Source organism: Lithobates pipiens, unplaced genomic scaffold (assembly GCF_037356315.1).
Source record: "Lithobates pipiens isolate NorthernLeopardFrog02 unplaced genomic scaffold, aLitPip1_a1.2 Scaffold_10, whole genome shotgun sequence".
NCBI classification, from domain to species: domain Eukaryota; kingdom Metazoa; phylum Chordata; class Amphibia; order Anura; family Ranidae; genus Lithobates; species Lithobates pipiens.
The window spans coordinates 32,353,365-32,374,620 of NW_027507686.1; the positions used below are offsets into that span (position 1 = coordinate 32,353,365).

At 44.7% G+C, this 21,256-nt stretch overlaps 1 protein-coding gene across 1 annotated transcript in view; it reads right to left on the reverse strand.

Annotated features, from left to right (window-relative positions):
• Nucleotides 1-6,268: 6,268 nt before the first annotated feature.
• LOC143929146 (mixed lineage kinase domain-like protein) overlaps nt 6,269-21,256 on the reverse strand; it is a 34,306-nt gene continuing 19,318 nt past the window's right edge. The window contains exons 7-11 of the mRNA XM_077453396.1: nt 20,850-20,934; nt 12,868-13,016; nt 10,732-10,781; nt 8,199-8,351; nt 6,269-6,755 (exon numbers count right to left, since the gene is read on the reverse strand). Coding sequence (XP_077309522.1) covers nt 6,655-6,755; nt 8,199-8,351; nt 10,732-10,781; nt 12,868-13,016; nt 20,850-20,934 — 538 coding nt within the window. The 3' untranslated portion in view covers nt 6,269-6,654. The remainder of the gene's footprint in view (nt 6,756-8,198; nt 8,352-10,731; nt 10,782-12,867; nt 13,017-20,849; nt 20,935-21,256) is intronic.

Consider the following 21,256-nt stretch of genomic DNA (forward strand, 5'->3'; position numbering starts at 1 on the left):
CCGAAGACGGATAGAAGACCCCCGGAGCTGTGCAATAAACTATTTTAACCCTTGTGTGTTGTGTTTTTTTTACAGGCGAATGGGTAGGGGTACATTGTACCCCATACTCATTCACATAGGGTGGGGGTGCCGGTATCCGGGAGCCCCCTTTAATAAGGGGCTCCCAGATTCCGATAAGCCCCCCGCAGACCCCGCCAACCAACGGCCAGGGTTGTCGGGAAGAGGCCCTTGTCCTCATCAACATGGGGACAAGGAGCTTTGGGGTGGGGAGGACCGCGCGGCCCCCCCTTCCAAGGCACCCCCCCATGTTGAGGGCACGCTGCCGGGTACGGCTCAGGAGGGGGGGGGGGGCGCTCGCTCGTCCCCACCCCCTTTGCTTGCCGGCCGGGTAGCGTGCTCGGATAAGGGTCTGGTATGTATCTGGGGGGGGACCCCCACGCCGTTTTTTCAGCGTAGAGGGTTCCCCTTAGAATCCATACCAGACCTAAGGGCCTGGTATGCTCTCGGAGGGGGAACCCACGCCAATTTTTTTTCATAAATTTGGCGTGGAGTTCCCCTTTAGAGCTGATAATTCCATGAGAGTCGCCTCCGTATAGACGGAGATCCGACTTGTAGGCGACCTCCATTAAAATCAACGGGTACCAGTCGCCTACAAGTCGGATTGAAGTAGTACAGGAACCTTTTCTGAAGTCGGAGCGACTTCAGTAGTGTGCATTAAGATGGCTCTCATTCACTTACATTGATTTTTACATGTTGTCCAACCTGAGGTGACCTGAAGTCGGATCTGAGTCGTCCCTGTGTTAACCAGCTCTAACTCGGGGGGGGGGGGGGGGGGGTGATGGTGGGGAATGCTTTGACTTGGAAGAAGACAGAAATCCGTGTTCCTGCTTAGCAGAAAACAAAAGATCTCCATCTTCCCTTCACACAGAACGGTGATCTGCCTTGTTTACATAGGCAGGCCGCTGTTCTGCCTCTCCTCAGAGCGGTCGCATGGTGCTGGTTTTCTGCCGAGAACTGTCCCCCCCCCATCGGATAGTGTCCGGCACATGCGCAGTACGGAGGACAAGGAGACGCTGAAAGTCTACGAAGATGAATGTCGCCTGTGCACTTAGTAGTACCTTCTGCCCTGAGTCCAGGTTCAAGCCCCACGGTGCAAGTGGACATACGGTAGATTATGTTAAACAGCACTTAGTAAGAGGGCCACTCGCCACGCTTCGTGCACGACCTCGCTGTGCTTGGCAATTTTTTTTTATTCTAACTCTATATCCACTTGGATGGTGGAGCTTGAACCTGGACTCACGGCGTAGGCGCCATTCATCTTCGGAGACTTTCAGTGCTTCCTTGTCCTCCGTACTGCACAAGCGCAGTACAAGGCTGACACTAGGCGACGGGCAACAGTATTTGACACAACACCGGTGAACATCAGGTCTGCTGGACCCACCGAATGGCTCCCGCTGTGTCAAAGTCACAGAAGGAGCGGGCCACCCGGGGCACATGCCCCAGTGCACAAATCACGTACAGGTACGTGATTTGGTGCAGGAGAGTCACCCTGCCGCAGTATATCCTTCGGACTCACAGATTGAGGTAAAGAGCCAATCACAGCAGTCCTTTACCACGTGATCAGCTGTGTCCAATGACAGTTGATCATGATGTAAACACAAGCTGGTTATCAGCTCTCTTCTCTCCTCCTCACGCTGTCAGCATGAGGAAAGGAAAGCATCGGCTTGTATTTACATTGTGATCAACTGTCATTGGACACAGCTGATCACGTGGTAAAGGACTACTGTGATTGGCTCTTTACCCCGATCCTTGATGGGCTTTGGACTCAGCTCATCACAGAGCTCACTGCCTGTGTGCCGCAGCGAGATTGCGGGAGGACGTCATATGACAGCTACAGCGCGGGCAGGAAGTGGTTAAGCTGGCAATACACCGGGAGATTTATGAATGAACATTCATATCGAGATTCTTAGTACTCCACGGCTTCATTAAAGTCATTCGAAATTACATCTAAATCAAGTTTGCTTTTTACATTTGGAACTAATGGATTTTACTGTATGTAAATCGTATACATTGGTAGAAGTTCTCGACTGTATTCATTTGTCCCGGGCCTTTTAATTTTCTTGTCACTGCGGTCAAAACTGAATGTACCAACGTTTGTCACCATTCAACGAGTGTGCGCAATTTTAAAAACGTTATCTTTTTACTCAGCGCAGCAGCTTTTACATACTATGCATTAACGTGAAACACCACCTGCCAGTGAGCGGCCCCCCAAGCCCCCCTGGTCTTGGCTCTTGATTGGATAGATTGATAGCAGCGCAGCCATTGGATCCTGCTGCGCTCGTTCAAATCCAGTGACGCAGGTGTCGGGGCCTTGTCCGGCATTCGCGTCTATGGACGAAATGCTGGACTCAGGAGTGGGCCCGCAAGGTAACCCCCCCCCCCCCCCCCCCCCAGTTAAATCCCCCCCATTGTCCTCTTACACTTCCTAAGACTGGAGAATCATCCACCCTCATTTTTAGAAGAAAAATTTAGTTAGATTCAACTTCTGTGTCTTATTGAAGAGTTAATATGGAATTCTAGGTTTTACCTAACTAAATCTTAAAACAATCCCCACCCACCTCCATTCCGGTCATGTGATCCAGCTTCCAGGTCAGTCAACTATGGCTGCAGGGGAGGAGAGAGTGCAGACAGTGGACCTATGGGTGACATCACCACTCCAGGCTTTACAAGCCTGCATTGTCTGAGCACTCTCTTCTCCCCTGCAGCTGTGGCTGGTTGACACTGGGGATTACATGACTGGACAGGAGTGGGTTGAAAATAGGCAAGTATATACACATTTTCTTACACAGGTTAGTCAACATAAGTTTTGGGGTGGGGGAACATTTAAGATTAGTTGGGTATAACCTGGAATTCGGTGCCTGTGGCTAGTGCCAAGCCAGCAGGTGACTATACTGTTTGGAAAGACTCTACGGAGGAACATCAATGCATGAAAAATCAAACTATTGTTCACAATAGAAATAAAAAATAAAACTTGAACTTAGTGCAATACACCAGTAGAACCTTGTGCCATGATAAATAACCCAAAAAAGAACCGCGCTGTCCTAAGTGTAAGCTTAGGTCGTGTGTTGCCCCAATAGTGGAGTCAAATTAACAAATATTGTTACGTTATCACTGATTATAAAAAAATATATCAGTGAATACTACTATAAAGCAGTGAAACCAAAATGAATATATATATATATATATATATATATATATTAGTAACATCTGTGACCACAATTCAATAGGTGCAGATATAAGCTATATAAACTAAACTCTACAGATAGTGCTAAACAGAATCTTAGCTCAAGTGAATAAAAACGCATGGTGTATCGCTGTATTCAAACCTGCAAAAAAAACCATATAATCACATAAAATTAAAAAATATAAAAAATAATAAGTTGAATGAAAGTGTCCAATCATTTATAATCAGTCCATGAAAATAATAAAAAACACCATGTGTTGAATGTAAAATTAATATTTTTTCTCCTGATCTTGTTCAGAATCCGCACAACTCAGCGACTATAAAAGTGCACCACCACCAGAAGTGAGGATTGGCTCCTTACCAGATGCTCTTAGGTAGTATGCTCTAAAAGTCAAACCGGGCCGTATGCATACATCAAGCGTCCATAGGCTCCACCCATAAGTTGGATCGTTTAGGCAGTCAGGTTCCAATATTTAGCATTGACCGGTCAGCCATAAAGAGGAGGAAAACAAAACGCTCCAATAGTGTAAAACGTTATATTAAAAATAGTATAAAACAGAAAATGCACTTACACAAGTCAAGCACAATAGGGCATGTCACAGTAGGTAGCGCTGAGCCCCGAGAAGACGTGACATTTCACAAAACGCGTCGGGCGGTGTGACACGCTATTTATTGCCTCCGAACGAACCAGCTGGTGAAAGGGCACTGAAGTGGATGATTTGCGTCCGGCCGGCGCTACCTACTGTGACATGCCCTATTGTGCTTCTGGTGGTGGTGCACTTTTATAGTCACTGAGTTGTGCGGATTCTGAACAAGATCAGGAGAAAAAATATTAATTTTACATTCAACACATGGTGTTTTTTATTATTTTCATGGACTGATTATAAATGATTGGACACTTTCATTCAACTTATTTTTTATATTTTTTAATTTTATTTTATGTGATTATATGGTTTTTTTCGCAGGTTTGAATACAGCGATACACCATGCGTTTTATTCACTTGAGCTAAGATTCTGTTTAGCACTATCTGTATAGTTTAGTTTATATAGCTTATATCTGCAGCTATTGAATTGTGGTCACAGATGTTACTATATATATATATATATATATATATATATATATATTCATTTTGGTTATAGGCGTTTGGTTTCACTGCTTTATAGTAGTATTCACTGATATATTTTTTTATAATCAGTGATAACGTAACAATATTTGTTAATTTGACTCCACTATTGGAGAAACACACGACCTAAGCTTACACTTAGGACAGCGCGGTTCTTTTTTGGGTTATTTGTGTTAGCATATATATTTTTTGGGTATATAGCAGAACTGCAGCAGTATTTGATGTGTGCACATAGAAACGTACTCAACGTCTTTTCTGTTCTTTTTTATAAATTGTAGGTGGTAGCGCGATTTTTCTCTTGTCTTTTCCTTGTGCCATGATAGCCATTGATTTAGTGATTCCATTTATTGACAAACTTGAGGTAGAATTCTAAATTCTATAAACGAAACCTAACAAATCTTAAAAATGTCCCTTCTCACCTCCTAACACCTATGCTGATTAACCGGTGTCAGACTATAAACAAACACATTTCAACTTGCTCTAGTCTGGTCACAGCCAGTTAGCCAGCAGTGGCCGAGATGAAAGGTTGGACCGCAGACATGGGAACCCATGGGTGACATCACTGCTTCCAGGCATTTTTAATCACAGGTAAAAGCAGAGGTCCACCCTAAAGTGGACCTTCCGCTCATTGGAAACCTCCCCCCCTCCGGCGCCACAATTGGCACCTTTAGGGGGGAGGGGGGTGCAGGAACAGTACAGGTATCTGCACCCACTTCCGGCGTAGATTCTGTAGAAGCCATGCCCCTTTCCGCAGAATCGACGCCCCTTTCCGAAGGTCCCCCGCTGCCTGCTGGGAAACACACGGATCCCAGAGACAGCGGGGACCATCCTTATTGCGCAACACGACTCGCGCATGTGAAGTAGGGAACCGGGAAATGAAGCCGAAAGGCTCCACTTCCCGATTCCCATAGCCAAGATGGCGGCGGCAGCACCCGAGAGACGATCGAGAGATCGGCTTCAGGTGCCAACATCACGGGCGCGCTGGGCGGGTAAGGGTCATTATTTTAAAAGTCAGCAGCTGCAGTATTTGTAGCTGCTGGCTTTAAAAAAAATAAAAATAAAAAAATAAACGGCGGACTCCCGCTTTAAGGCAGCATAGGTGTTGCAGGGGGGGAGGGAGCAGTTGTAAAAGCTAGTTAGACTTCATCTGGAATTCTTGACTCAAGAAGGCTGGAAACTCAAATGCTCTTGAATAAAAGTACTTTATTTGTTGCATGGATACAGGCTATATGCTGACATGTTTCAGCTATGAAGCCTTCATCAAAGCATGCTTTGATGAAGGCTTCATAGCTGAAATTCACCAGTATATAGCCTGTATCCATGCAACAAATAAAGTACTTTTATTCAAGAGCATTTGAGTTTCCAGCCTTCTTGAGTCAAGAATTGCACCTGTTCAAGAACTGCTCCCTCCCCCCTGCAACACCTATGCTGCCTTAAAGCGGGAGTCCGCCGTTTATTTTTTTATTTTTATTTTTTTTAAAGCCAGCAGCTACAAATACTGCAGCTGCTGACTTTTAAAATAATGACCCTTACCCGCCCAGCGCGCCCGTGATGTTGGCACCTGAAGCCGATCTCTCGATCGTCTCTCGGGTGCTGCCGCCGCCATCTTGGCTATGGGAATCGGGAAGTGGAGCCTTTCGGCTTCATTTCCCGGTTCCCTACTTCGCATGCGCGAGTCGTGTTGCGCAATAAGGAACGCCCTGGAGAGAGCACCTGATCAGTTTGTGGACTCTTACATTGGCAGGGGAGTTGGGGTAACATTGTGTTTCTTTTATCTGGAATTCTACTTGAAAGCTCTTAGCAAGGAAGGTTTTCAGGACTTGTTCCCTTCTTCACCATTACATGCCTGAGAAAGGGACCTTAAAAAAAAAAAAAGTCCTGAAAGCTTGCATCTACAAGATTACTTTAATGCCAGACTTTGTGAAATACAAAGAAATACTTCACATATTTAGCAGAGCTGAGCACTGGACATGGACAGCGCTTGCCTCCCAGATAGGATGGGTAGAGATCCATCATGTAATGTCACATGTGTAGCGATCCAGTGTGTAATGTTACCGCCTCTGATTACAGCACTTCTACCTGTTATAAAGCCAAAGAAAAGCACAAAGCCTATAACACTAATTTTCTTCCTTCATCTTCAGTTCCTTCAGATTCTCAAAATAAATACTGAAAGAAATTTGCCATATTGTAGGGTGGTAGCATCTCCTATATCAGTACGTCATGAGTCCTCCTTGACCAATCAGGTAGCTGTAAACATTTGCATTTATTCGGTCACTGAATTCTTGGTCAGTGCGCATTTTCGGATTCCAAAGAGCTATGAGTAGAGCTGAATTCCTGATCAGTGCACATTTGCTGATTCCAAAGTGCCATGAGTAGATCCACAGTTACTGAAATGACAGAAGAAATGGGGATCAGCCAAACGCCATCTTCAGGAAGAAGGTGTATGTGATGTTCACATATTAGGAGGAGTTCTTCACATGTGTGTCACGATTTCTAACTAAACCCCAAGTTAGTTAAGGTTTCTTGGAGAACGTACTTAAGGAACTGAACGGACTAGCCAAGGGACCGATTTGATCTCAGCCATCTAGGTTATGGTCCCGAAGATCCCGTTTCTGACAACCAGTTCATGGGCCCCCAGTTTGAAAATTCTGAAGGGCTAAATCCTGGCCAGTCAAGGGACAAAAGGTCCTATTGTCACACCTATAGGAGCTGGTTTTCACAGCCCATTCCAAAACTATGGCAATCAATAGGGAATTGACCCCTCTTGGTGGCTATAAACCGCCTCTATTCTGGGAAGACTTTCCATAAGATTCTGAAGTGTCTGTGGGAATCTATTGTCATTTGTGAGGTCAGGTACTGCTGTTAAAGAAGACCTGGCTTACCATAAGTATTCCTATTCATTCCAACAGTGTTCAGTAGGGTTGTGGTCAGGGCTCCGTGCAGGACATTGAATTCCTCCATGCCAAACTGGTCACACTAGGTCTTTATGGAGCTGGCTTTGTACACAGGAGGCATAGTCATACTGTAACAGAAAATGATCTTCCTCAACCTGTTTGAATGCATTCACACCTGCAAATGCACCCTGCCTCCAATTAGATGCTAGAACCCCAGTAGGGGTTCCCACAATAAGCTATCAGAGGCGGCTCCAACAAATCACATCCAAGTGATCGGCCCTGGATGCAGATTGACTGTAATCATTGCATGAGAGATTACATAGGAGTGGCCTCAATTAGCGGCAAGAGCCGACAGCCTCCCTCCCATTGCTTTCAATGGGACTTCCTCTCACAGCTAATCACGAGAATCCTGTTCAGAGGCAGAGCTTTTTCACAGGCATTAATGCACCTTTACCACAAAGTTGGAAGAGCGCAGCTGGGTACAATGTCTTTGTATGCAGTTTTAAGAGTACTCTTCAGTGTAAACCTCTAAACTCTATTATTTTAAAGGCGATCAGCATAGGTTGGGCCAGGTAGTATATTTGTAGTGGCCAAATACATGGTCCTGTGAGGCTTAGACCCAGTCAGTTGCTATTAGGATATTTAACATTTTAGGATTCAAGCCATATAGGCTGGTTCTTCATTCTCTCTCCTCTCACCCACCCCCCCCCCCCCCCCCCCCCAAAAAAAAAAAAAAAAAAAAAAACACACACACACTAAAAACAGCCAGGGACATTTTCCCCTTGGGACTAAGATGGAACTGAAGTTTGGTTAGTTTAACCCGAATGGATACCTATAGACTGGTTTCATCCTCACTGGTTCTAGTGGTCACCATTTATGTAAATTGATCACAGTTATAATATATAAAATACACATAGAAAATTGGTATAAGCTGACCTCCAGCAGTGGGACGATTGGTGGGATTCTTCTGAATGAGGCGTCCAATGAGATCGCGGAACATACCAGGACATGAAGAGGGAATTTCATTGTCTAGCGAGGCCCACCACTTCTTCTGCATCTCCCCCAAATTGTCCTCTGTCACCTCTAGACCTGAAGATAACAAACATAGTTGTTAAGAGGGAGGCCCTTGCCTTGTATGACATTATGTGTGTAGGAGATATAACATGAGGTCTATTCACATGAGAGGAGCATACACACAGATAAACTTCTCACCTGGCTGGTTGTAGAGAGCAAGACTCCATTCACACGTGTGTGACTTTGGACATCAAAGTAACATGACAAGTCATACCCCATGTTTTCCAATGATAACCATTCATATATGTACGGCTTAAAGTCAGAGATTTCAATGTTAACCCTTAAAAGTTGCATGAAAGTCATACCTGAATGTTTTACATGCAACAGTGGGTCCGGCTTTGCAGAGTTACAAGACACATACAAGTTGCACTCATCCAAAGTTGCATCAAAATAGCACTCAAACTTCCTAGGTCTTTGGAATCATAAAAGTGCAATTTGGGATTTTAGAAGGTCATAACAGGTTACATTTTACACCCCAATTATGGGTGTAACCTGTTATGAATAGGTGAACTTATCCTTAAGTAAATTAACAGGTGCTAATGATTAGTGACATGTGTAGGTTGACCCAAAACTGAACTGAAACTGCTCTGTAAAAGGGAATAAAAGAAACAACCACAAGTAAGAGGTGAGGTTGTGGTAGATATAAAAAAAAATCTCTTAACATGGCAAAAGTGAGACAAGGATGGTCATTCTACGCCAGAATTTAGGTCATACTGCAACCAGGAATGTCACAGCAGACAGGAGTTTCTTAATATGCCATCTCAGCCCTTCTGAAGAAGCACATACAGACAGGCAGACTAAGGATGGGAAGCACAATGGTTGGCCATGAAGACAGAGCAGCACACAAGGAATAATTGCACTTTTGTAGGATTTAAAAGCACTGCCATCAGCTCAGAACTGGTGGAAGTCACTCGAACAGAAAACTGATCAAAAATAGTCTTCATGGGAGGAAATGTGACCCAATAACCAGTCTCCAAGAAATTCTCACCTACACATGAAAATAGAAAAACTGGGGTGCAGAAAGATGGCAGCAGGCGATCTGGACTAAAGGAGCCAATATATGAATTGTGTTGTTGGGACAGAAGGCGCGTTAGCCTCAATGACTTACGAACAGTTCATGGATGGACATTGGCAGGAACAGTACACAAATGAATGTTCTAGTGGGAAGGACAGTGGAGGCTAGGGGCTGCAAGTCTGCCAATGTCAGCGATTTAAATCTTGGACTATTGGTTTGGACTAAAAGCACTGCTATCAGCTCAGAACTGGTAGAACTCACTGGAACCTTGGTACAGAAGACTGATCAAAAACGGTCTTCATGGGAGTAGATGGGACCCAATAACCAGTCTCCAAGAAATCCTCACCTCACCTAAACGTGAAAATAGAAAAACTGGGGTGCAGAAAGATGGCAGCAGGCGATCTGGACTAAACGAGCCAATATATGAATTGTTTTGTTGGGACAGAAGGCGCGTTATCCTCACTGACTTAAGAACAGTTCATGGATGGACGTTGGCAGGAACAGTGCATGGATGGTTGGCTGAACAGTGAAGGACAGTGGAGGCTAGGGGCTGCAGTTCATGGAGTTAGTGATTTAGTCTAAATTGATGGTTGCCTCCCTGTTGAGAATACAGGAAGATCCTTACCCATCCTGCAACAGCATAAGGGAAGGTATCTGATTAGTCCCAACATTTATTCGGAAACAGGACAATGATCCCAAACTCAGAGAACCATCTTCTGGAGGGACCGGTAATCCAACAGATGGTATGGCCCTCACAAGACTTGATCTCCCCATTACTGAGTGTCAAGATCAGACAGGCAGAAAGAAGACTGCCATAGTCCAGAGGAATTGAGACAAGTCCTCCGGGATGTTAGAAAATCCTACCACATGAGGACCTGCAGAAACGACACACAACTAAGATTATTACTTCTAGGTAAAGTGGATGCAAACCCATTGCTGAAGTCTCAAATAATTAGATTTTTGGTCATTTTCAATCTTTTTAAATGTGTAGCTTTCATTGAAATGGATCCTGGTGGCAGCACTGAGTTGTAACAAAAAGGAGTATCCAAAATGACAAATTCAATGAAAAAAAACAAAAACACTTGTTTATACAATACACAAAAACCCAGAGAAAAGTCCTTCAGTTAGAATTTACATCTTTAAAAAGGCAAAAGGGTGTTCACACCAAATATTGGATTTCATGTCATTCTACCCCTCCCCTATATGCACTACATTTTCTAAGACGCCTCTTGCTCATTAAAAAACGATTTGTGGATTTTTCTTTTATAGCATTCCGACTGCAGAATTTTTCACAATTGCCTGAATCCTTTGCATAGTTCTGTATTATTAGGTCAGCTCTGTTTTGTATACGAGAACAGAAAAGTCGGATCATATACTCACCATGAAAGGCCGGTTTTCCTGTAGCGATTTCATACATCACCACCCCCAGGCTGGAAGAGAAGACAATTATCTCCACTGAAGGACCAAGCCTTTTCTGGCACTTAGTTTATAAGTAAAAAGCTATATTTTTTTGCTTTAAACATTACTTTGAACCCTCAAAACATATACATACGCCTCTTTTTACACCCACTTTTTTTTTTTTTTTTGAAGAGACCACACTATTTGCAAGTGGTTTTTCAAAATAATTGTTTTTCAGAAAAAAAAAAAAAAACTTTTTGCGATAAAATTCATGAAACACACAAACATAACTAAAAAAAAAAAAAAAAAAAAAAAATCTTAATTTTTATTTTATGCCCTTTATTGCTATTACTAGGAATGTAAACATCCATTGTAATAGAGAAAGGGAAACGCAGGTCTTTATGGAGAGATCTGGGGTCTACAAGATCCCAAATCTTTCCTCTACCTTTGAGAACAAAGGATCAGAAATAGAACAAAAAAAGAAAAAAAAGAAGCTATCACTTCCGCAATAGGCTGGAAGTGATGCCATGACATTTCTCCAGTCCTCCTAGATCATAGAGGTTATCAGACGATATGGCCTCTGTTCACCATCATGACCAGCTGTGCAAACCATCAGATCAGCTCCTGGGCTCGCTGGTAAACCCAAGAAACACTGGTGAGTGGCAGTAGTTGACCACTCCCACTGCTTCTGAAAGTGTTCCAGTGGCTAATTAGCCACCTCGGACTGTTTTCATGAGAAAGAATTGCTGGCTGAAAAAAAACAAAAAAACAGGGTTATGGTAATAACCACTTGCCACTGTAAACCACTTGCAAGCTGCACGTATTGTGGTCAGCGAGTGGATTAATGATCATCAGATGACAATGGTGAGGAATATCATGGCCATCGTACAGACCTCTGACTCAGCATACATTCACCACTGGGACATCCTAAAGCCGGCCACAGATGGATTGAATCTTGGCCAAATCAGCTGAAATTCAATTAATCTATAGCCAGGCTGGTTTTACCGAAGTCGATTCAGCGATAGTCTTCAGTACAATCAGCCTGTTCGCAATATGTTGTGATCATTGTGTTCTGCCAGCAGGGAACGCTCCCCACCGGCAGAACAATTGCACTGCAGGAGGTATTCCCCCATTAACACTGACTATGTTTATCTTGAAATTTAACAATTCTCTTTCCTTCCACCTTGGGAGGGAGGACTGAAAAAGTTGCATCGTCCATGGTCTGCCTTATTTTCTTATAGATTAGACATGGATACAAGCGTTTGAAATGTCTTATTTGGTGAAATTCGCATCCTTATTAGTGATGAGATTTGTATTTAGGTCAAACGAATGCTGGCCATATATTATATGGGGGGAAAAAAAAATTCAGTCATTTGGCCAGTTCGTTCGTTTTGAAAAAAATGAATAAATAATTGATTCATTTATGTCCACTAAATGATTTATTGGTCATTACATGATGCCACCATCGCTTGCCCTCACGGCCGAATGTCTGTTTTTCGAAAATGGGTTTGGCTGATTTGTATAGTGTATGGCCAGCATTATTTTTGACCTGTATAAAGCTGAGGACTGGATGGATAGGAAAACTGAGGTTGATTTACTAAAACTGAAGAGGGCAAAATCAGGTGCAGCTGTGCATGGTAGCCAATTAGCTTTTAACTTCTGCTTGTTCAATTAAGCTTTCACAAAAAAAAAAAAAAAAGAGAACACAAACCACACACACACACACACACACACACACACACACACACACAGGAAGCCGATTGGTTTCTATGTAGAGCTGCACCAGATTTAGTAAATCAACCCCAACATATTGCCATGGTAGATTTATACAGAATTTACAAAAGATGGATTGTTATGGAATGTATGTTCTGGTGCCTGGGATCTGTTAAGAGGTGACACGCCTAAAATAAAAAGTCTCTGTAATCCCCTTTTGTCCATGGGACGTACTGGCACCTCCTTGGCTGGGAGTGGTGATCTTGCAGTCATCACTGCAGCAATGATCAAGGTATCATTTGTTAGATCTGGCAATTTCCCACACAGTAAAAGTAATCAGAAGGGCTACAGTGTTTCTGGTCATAAAGCAGACCATCTCTGCTGATAAAAATGGTGGAACCTAACCTATATATCTCACTGCGTTTGTCATATGCGTTGAAATCTTGCCATGTCTCGGGGGCAATGTACTCCAGCTCTCGGTCCTTCCTTCTCGTCTCCATGTTGGAGGGGCTCCGGATGGAAGACTCTGTGTTGGAAAACCCAAATCCTGATAGCTGGGGACATCAATGATGGATTAATGGCATGGCCTATATGATTCAGAGAAAGTTAGAGTGTTGGGGCAACAAGAGCTGATATTGCCACGATGGATCACATCAATAATGGACTTAAGTGAACACACACAGAAAAATATTTCAGTTAATGTACACTTATGTGTATTTTATAAATCACAGTCTTTCACGTACAGCTTCCATCTGAAGTACATGGTTATTTTGGCCAGTCATCTTATCAGTTTATCTCCAAACTGTGGCCAAGATGCAGCCCTTTGCACGCTTTTATCCAGCCCGTAGGGCCACAATTCCCCCCACCAACACCAACGAAGAGGCACAATTCCTTCCACTAATACCAATGATGGGGCACAATTTCTCCAAATGACACCAACAATGGGGTACTATTCATCCCAATAAGACCAACAATGGGGCCTGATGACACCAACGGGGCACAATTTCTTCCAATTACACAAATAATGAGGTCCAATAATGGAGATGGAGAGGAAAGCCAAGGAATGGAGAATGCCAATCAGCAGTGTTCAAACTAATCCAGTGGAAAATAGGATTTTTATAACAGCTTACCTGTAAAATTATTTTCTTTGAAGTACATCATGGGACACAGAGCCATAGTAATTACTATGTGGGTTATAGGCCACCTTCAGGTGATGGACACCTGCACACCCTAAACATGAAGTTGCCTCCCTATATAATCCCTCCCACTACTGGAAGTACCTCAGTTTTTGTAGCAAAGCAATACACATGTATATAAGAAAGAGGTGAGGGACCTCTGTGTCCCATGATGCACTTCAAAGAAAAGGATTTTACAGGTAAGCCGTTATATAAATCTTATTTTTGTAATCATACGTCACAGGACACAGAACCATAGTAATTACTATGTGGGGATGTCCCAGAGCAGTGCCAACTGAGGGGAGGGAGTCACAACAAAAGTAGGACAACATGAGATCAGAGGACTTATACTGCTGCCTGCAGCACACTGCGCCCAAAGGCAACATCTGCATGTCTTTTTACATCTGCCTGATTGAATCTTGTAAATGTATAGACTGAAGACCAAGTTGTGGCCTTGCAGATTTGAGCCATGGAGGCTTGGTGATGCACTGCCCAGGAAGCACTAACAGCCCTGGAGGAGTGTTCCTTGATTTGAGAGGGTGGGATCTACATCTTTAAACCATAAGCTAGAATGATTACTTGTCTAATCCATTTAGAAAAAAAAATAAATAAAAAAAATAAAGTAGATTTGGATGCTGCCTGTCCTCTTTTAGGACCTTCAGGCAACAAACAAAACCATCCGTTTTCGAATCTGAGCAGTTACCTTCAAGTAGACAGACTGCTCTCACCACATCAATAGAACGTAGTGATTTTTCTTCCATAGAACAGGGTTTTGGGGGGAGAAAAAAATTAATAAAAAAAAAAAAAAAAGTAGAACAATTCCCGGTTTAGAGAAAAACCTGACACTACCTTCGGTAGAAAGTTATGAAGAGGACACAATACTACCTTATCCTTGTCAATAATAAATATGGCCCTTTACAAGAAAGAGCAACCAACTCAGATTCCCTTCTTGTAGAAAATATGGTTACCAGAAAAACTAGTTTCCTTGTCAAAAGGACCAAGGGAATATGTTATATCGGCTCAAAAAGGCTGTTTTTGTAACGCAGACAGAACTAAATTCAAGTTTCAAGGGTTAAAAAAAGCTACGAACTGAAGAATACGAATCAAGTGGTTGTTGAAACAATACCGATAAGGCCGAGACCTGGCCTTTGAAAGCACTCAAGGCCATCGTCATTTCTAACTCCATCTGCAGAAAGTCAAGGATTCTACCCATGACATACTTCCTGGGGGTGCCAACCCTTGGATTAACCCCAGGAGACAAATGCCTTCCAGACCCCAATGTGCGATTCTGGAGGCCAGCTTCCTTCCTTGCATTAAGCAAAAGGTAGACACCACTGAACTTGACAGCCCACGTTTCTTCACAATATGGGTCTCAATAGCCAAACCATCAAATTTAGCATTTGTAAAGGTAGGATGGAATACTGAACCTTGCGAGAGAAGGTCTTAACATGGTGGTAGGGTCCATGGGACCCCTACTGGTATCCTTATGATCTCTGCATACCAAGATCTCCTGGGCCACAAGAATCACCAACTTCCCTTCCTGTGGACACAGGCAGAATAGGAGGGAATGTATAAAAAAAAAAAAAAAAAAGTGAAAAACAATGCCACGGGAACATAAAGGCATCTGTTCCGCATGCTAGCAGATCCTTTGTGTCGAAAACAAAGTTGTTGATTTCTTTGTAAATTTGTTTGCTTCCAGGTTCAATATCTGGGATCCCCCATCTGACAGGAAGATATTGGGGTGAAGGAAACATTCTCCCGGGAACAACTGCTGGCGACTCAAATAATCTGCCTGCCAATTTTCTATTCCTGGAAAGAAGACTACCGATAGGCAAAGTACATTGTTTTCTGCCCAAGATAGGATACGATTCACCTCTCTGGGCTGCACAACTTCTTGTGCCCCCTTGGTGATGGATATAGGCCATTGCTGTGGCATTGTCAGATTGGATCCTGACAGGATAATTCCATAAACTGAACATTCAGGCCCTCCGGGCCAAGTGCTCTGCCCAAATCTCTAGAATGTTAATGGGCAAGGTAATTTTCTATATGGACCACCTCTCTCGGACAGTTGCCTCTTCCAGGACTGCTCACCAACCTAAAAAAGGTTGGCATATGTTGTTACCATTTCCCAGGTAACTGTAGGAAGGATTTTCCCCTTTGCAGATTTTTGGTCATTAACCATAAACTGAGGCTCACCTTTGAAGTCAGACACATCGGGAAATCTAAAGTTTGGACCTGCTTGTTCCAAGCCAATAGGATACTGTTTTACAGCAGCCTCAAACGAAACTGAGACACCATTCTCTCCCTCCCCCTCCCCCCCCCCCCCCCAACAACTCATGCAAAGCCAAATAGAAGTATTCATCTTGCTTCGACCACCTGAATCAGTTCCTTTATGGTGCTGATCTTTGCCTGGGGCAAGAATAGCCTTTTCTGGGTGGATCTATGGTCAGACCCAAGTATTCTAGCCACCTTCCTTTAAGGAGGATTTCTCTAGGTTGAGAATCCAACCTAGGTATTTCAGGTAGTTGAATGTAGTGACCATACTTTGGTCTAAGCAGGCTACCACTAGTCTGTCAAGAGCAGATCGTCTAGGTCAGTGATGGCGAACCTTGGCACCCCAGATGTTTTGGAACTACATTTCCCATGATGCTCCTGCACTCTACATCGTAGTGGAGCATCATGGGAAATGTAGTTCCAAAACATCTGGGGTGCCAAGGTTCGCCATCACTGGTCTAGGTAAAACTAGAATCATACCTTGGGCCCTTAATCTGGCTAGAGGAGGGACCAGAACCTTTGTAAACACTCAAGGTGCAGTAGTTAGACTGAAAAATGAAGATTTTCTACCTTGAAAAAGTAGATATTACTGGTGAGCGGGGAAATGGGCACATGGAGGAATGCATCCTTGATGTCAATTGACACCAGAAGTTCTCCTCCTTGTAGGCTTGAGACAACTGATTGGATTGACTCCATGTGAAAAAAAAGCAGCTATTTAGGAATTATATAACGCGACCCGACACAACTTTTAGTAACAACGGCAAGCTTTTATGTCACATGGGTTGGTGTCACATGGTGACCCCGCCCCCTTACGATGTCACAGTCCCGGAGGATGCTGGGACTGTCGCCATGTGACATCAACCCATGTGACCAACCCATGTGACATAAACCCATGTGACACCGCCCCTTGTTCCTATATAAGTGGCAGCGCAGCGTGTCCCTGGCATTGCGGCCGGAGAGATCGTCGAGTCAACATCTCCTGGAGAAGAAGAAGAACAGAAGACCGGGCCACCGCCTGTAAAAGAGCTATAAGAAGGCGCGGTGGCCCGGCAGAAGAACCGAAGAGGGGGACAAGACCCCCGAAGTCGGAAGAAGAGGCCGCGGCGGCGAGGAAGAAAGCCGGACTCCTCCGCTAGCAAAAGAGCTACAAGAAGATAGCGGAGGAGTCCGGTGAGAAGACCCCCGAAGACGGAAAACCCCTGGAGCTGTTCAATAAAGTATTTTATCTCGTGTGTTGTGTTTTTTTTTGTACTTTTATTTTACAGGTGAATGGGTAGGGGTACATTGTACCCCATACCTATTCACATAGGGTGGGGGGCCGGTATCCGGGGGCCCCCTTATTAAAGGGGGCTCCCGGATTCCGATAAGCCCCCCGCCCGCAGACCCCGACAACCAACGGCCAGGGTTGTCGGGAAGAGGCCCTTGTCCTCATCAACATGGGGACAAGGTGCTTTGGGGTGGGGGGGCCGCGCAGCCCCCCCCCTTCCCCAAGGCACCCCCCATGTTGAGGGCACGCGGCCTGGTATGGCTCAGGAGGGGGGGTGCTCGCTCGCCCCCCCCTTTCCTGGCCGGCCGGGTAGCGTGCTCAGACAAGGGTCTGTTGTGGACTTGCGGGGGACCCCCACGCCGACGTTGGGGTTCCCCTTTAAGTCCATACCAGGCGACGGGCCCCGCCTACCTGGAGACGCGCTCGAAATGAGCGGACTTTCCTCTGCGCGTGTGGGCGAGTCCATTCATTTCAAAAGTTGGGCGGATAGTACGGCGGACTTAGTACGCAGTATTAGTCCGCTCAAAAAAGTGCCGTGTGTGGGCAAGTAGCCCGTTCGGAAAGTCCGACGGACAGTCTGGCGGGAAGTCCGCCAGACTAAGTACGTCGGACATACCGCTACGTGTGTACGCGGCTTAAGCGTCACTACGCCAGTGATACCAGATTTTCAATAGACAGCCCTTCAGCCAGCTCTTTGTTAAACCAGGGTCACTTTCTCAACTTCAGGCACCCAGGTCACTCACCTGAGGACACATGGCAGCTAATGCCTGGGAGAGGCAGATCTCATCCTCTGTGTCCAAAAAAAAAAAAAAAACCCCTCTCCTAGCATGCTTCATGGCCACCTTCCCTGGGATTGGTTGGAGTGGGTGAAGCTCTTTATCTTCTCAGATGGTAAGGCAGCCCATTCCTCTTGGCAAAAAGCCTCCAGTTCCTGTAAATTCTTGGGCTGTTTTGCATGAACTGCATGTTTGAGAGATCCCCAGAGTGGCTCAATGATTGAGGTCAGGAGACTGAGATGGCCACTCCAGAAACTTCACTTTATTCTGCTGTAGCCAATGACGGGTCGACTTGTGTTTTGGATTATTGTCATGTTGGAATGTCCAAGTACATCCCATACATAGCTTCCTGGCTGATGAATGCAAATGTGCTTTCCTTCAGTATTTTTTTGATAACATACTGCCTTCATCTTGCCATCAATTTTGATCAAATTTCCTGTGCATCAGCGATCCACCTCCATACCTTTCATCATAATCCTTGTTGACTCCTCTCCAAATGTAGCATTTATGGTTGTGGCCAAAAAACTCAATTTTGGTCTCCTTACTCCAAATGATTTTGTGCCAGAAGGTTTGAGGCTTTTCTCTGTGCTGTGTGGCATTTGCATAGTAATGGCTTTTTTCTGGGGACTCGACTATTCAGCCAATCTTTCTTCAAATGCCTCCTTATTGTGCACCTTGATACGGCCACACCACGTTTTTTTTCAGAGTCCTGTACTTCACCTGAAGTTATTTCTGTATTTTTCTTTGCATCCCAAAATTTTTTCCTGGCAGTTGTGGCTAAAATTTTAGTTGATCTACCCGACAGTGGTTTGGTTTCAACAAAACCTCTAATTTTCTTAAATCGTACATCATGGGACACAGAGCCATAGTAATTACTATGTGGGTTATAGGCCACCTTCAGGTGATGGACACTGGCACACCCTAAACAGGAAGTTGGTCAAGAGTAAAGATGTGATGTGCTGTGCTCCACTGGAGCAATCCTTGCTGGGGCTAGCTATGCAGCCAGATCCATTTAAAGTGTCTTTTTAGACCGAATTGAATGGTACCTGGGCCTTGTGGTGGAAGGAACCAGGTTTAGCCCGTAACACTTCTCTTTTTAGAGAGCTGGACCCAGGGATCCAGTGCTTTGGTGTTTTCAGCCATAAAGTTTTTACTGGCAGGGCGCTTTACAGGTCCAGGAGTGTGTGTTCCGAGGGACATGGTTCCTGAAGGTTTTGTAACGGAGCCCACAGAGAGGGGTGAAGAAGTGTAAAGCTTGTCTGTGTAAGAGGCAAGCAGCCACGAGCTCTGACCAAGCTCATGGTCCTCATCGATTGGAGCCTCGGCCTCTTACTGCTCCACCACAGCTGTGGAGCGCGGGAGACAATCGGTGACTGGGGAGCCCGATACCTTGTCAGCACAGCAGGATGCGGGAACCCAAAAGATATGATCATGGCTGTGGCCCCCCTTCTCTGTCAGGCCACCCACTCTCTCTCACACCCCCAATTCCCTCACCCTTTCTCACCTCCCTCCCCCACCTCTTCTCCCTCCTCAGGGGACAAGGGCCCCATGACTCCTAACAGCGGCCCTGTGAGTGCACAAGTTTGGATGCGTTTTGATTCCTGTGTCCTGCTGACACACTGGGTACAGTAATGCAGCACCTGCCTCTACTTTGCCTTCTCTCCAAGCCCCCCCCCCCCCACACACACACACACACACTGGAAGGAAAGAAGGAAAATAGCACTACAATAAAGCAGCTTTACTCTGCCCCCAAACTCCAGCTCCCACACTTGAACGGCTCTCGGTAAGGCAGTCTAATGTGGGTCTTTCGGGGCAGGTAACACCGATTTGGGGGGGGGGGGTTGTTCCCTGATCTAATAGAGGTCTCTAAAGGGGGTGCTGATATAAGGACCTAATGTGGGTTCTCTATGGGGGAAGCCTAAATTATAGAAGGGGCAACACTGACCCGCGTTTTATGACGGGGGATGACAATGATCCCCGTGTTATAGGAGGTAACTTTCCAATAAAGCGTGCCACATTATTGCTCTCCTTAGTGCACCCAAAGGTGTCCCAGGTCTTTACAATCCTACAGTGTATAATACAAAAAAAATGGGCCATGCATAGCTAAAGTGTTCGGGTTTGGCTTGGAGAAAAGATGGCAACCCTACTGAGAGTCTACCTTGTGCCATGTGGCCAGGCATGGCAAGGGGGTGGGGGGCCTGGATAAAATACCAGGGGCTCCTACTGGGGTAGCCTTTATACTTGTAAAGAAAGATAATGTCTGAAACTAAGCAAAAGCATTCATGGTGCATGCATAGTTATAACGGGAAAGGGTCTATAACCTTGTATGCTCACTACTACTTTAGTAATAGCTCCTCCCACATTGTACAGCCACGCTGAGGGGTCCAACTGTTATGGAGAATAAAGCAGAAGGAAGGGGACTCTTTGATAATGGCAGAACTAGGAAAACTAGTATATATCACAGTTGGACTTTCTAAGAGCTTAGTCACAGCAGCATCTTTGGTGCCCATTCCTGCCATTATGATACAGCTTATCCTGAGTGACACGGTGAATCTCATGTACATCATTATGGTGCAGCTCATCTAACAGTTTCTGACTTGTGTACTGGTTGTCTGGAAAGCCTTGCTCCCCGAATACACTAGGTCTACTTCATACACATTCTACACTTTACATACCTGGACAGACAACAACAGCACTCAATTTTCACTTCAAAAAACATGGACAATGAAAAACCATCTCAGCAGATGCCAACCACTTCATGGAACTCACTGCCCATCAATTCTGCAGCTACAGACCATGGGACTTCCAGTACTGGCCCAATGCAACATATAGGGAATAATGCCTGGCCAAGACTCCTGAACAGGCCTCATGAAATCAGTCCAACCTCATTCGTACCTTCACACAGTATGTCCCATCCACCAAATACTTGGAACTGCTCAGATTCCCATGGAGGATGGCTTTTTCTTCAGTCTGATGTAACCTGTAATTAGAAGAAGTTTTGCGTCTTATTTAAATAACCATTATGATGAAAGCAGGCAGGGCTCGCCCAAGACATTGTGCTGCCGGGGTCCATGAATGAAATTCTGCACCCCCCCAAAAGATATTTAAAAAATATACACACACACACACACACACACACACACACACACACACAAAAGGCCCCCCACAGCCATTATTTTATATCATATCATGATAAATGTAATTTTAAAATTATCAGGAAGTCAGATTTACATGCAACAGCACCTTGTCTACAGGCAACTCTAGACTTTGTGAGGCAAAACTTAGACAAGCCCATAATGGGA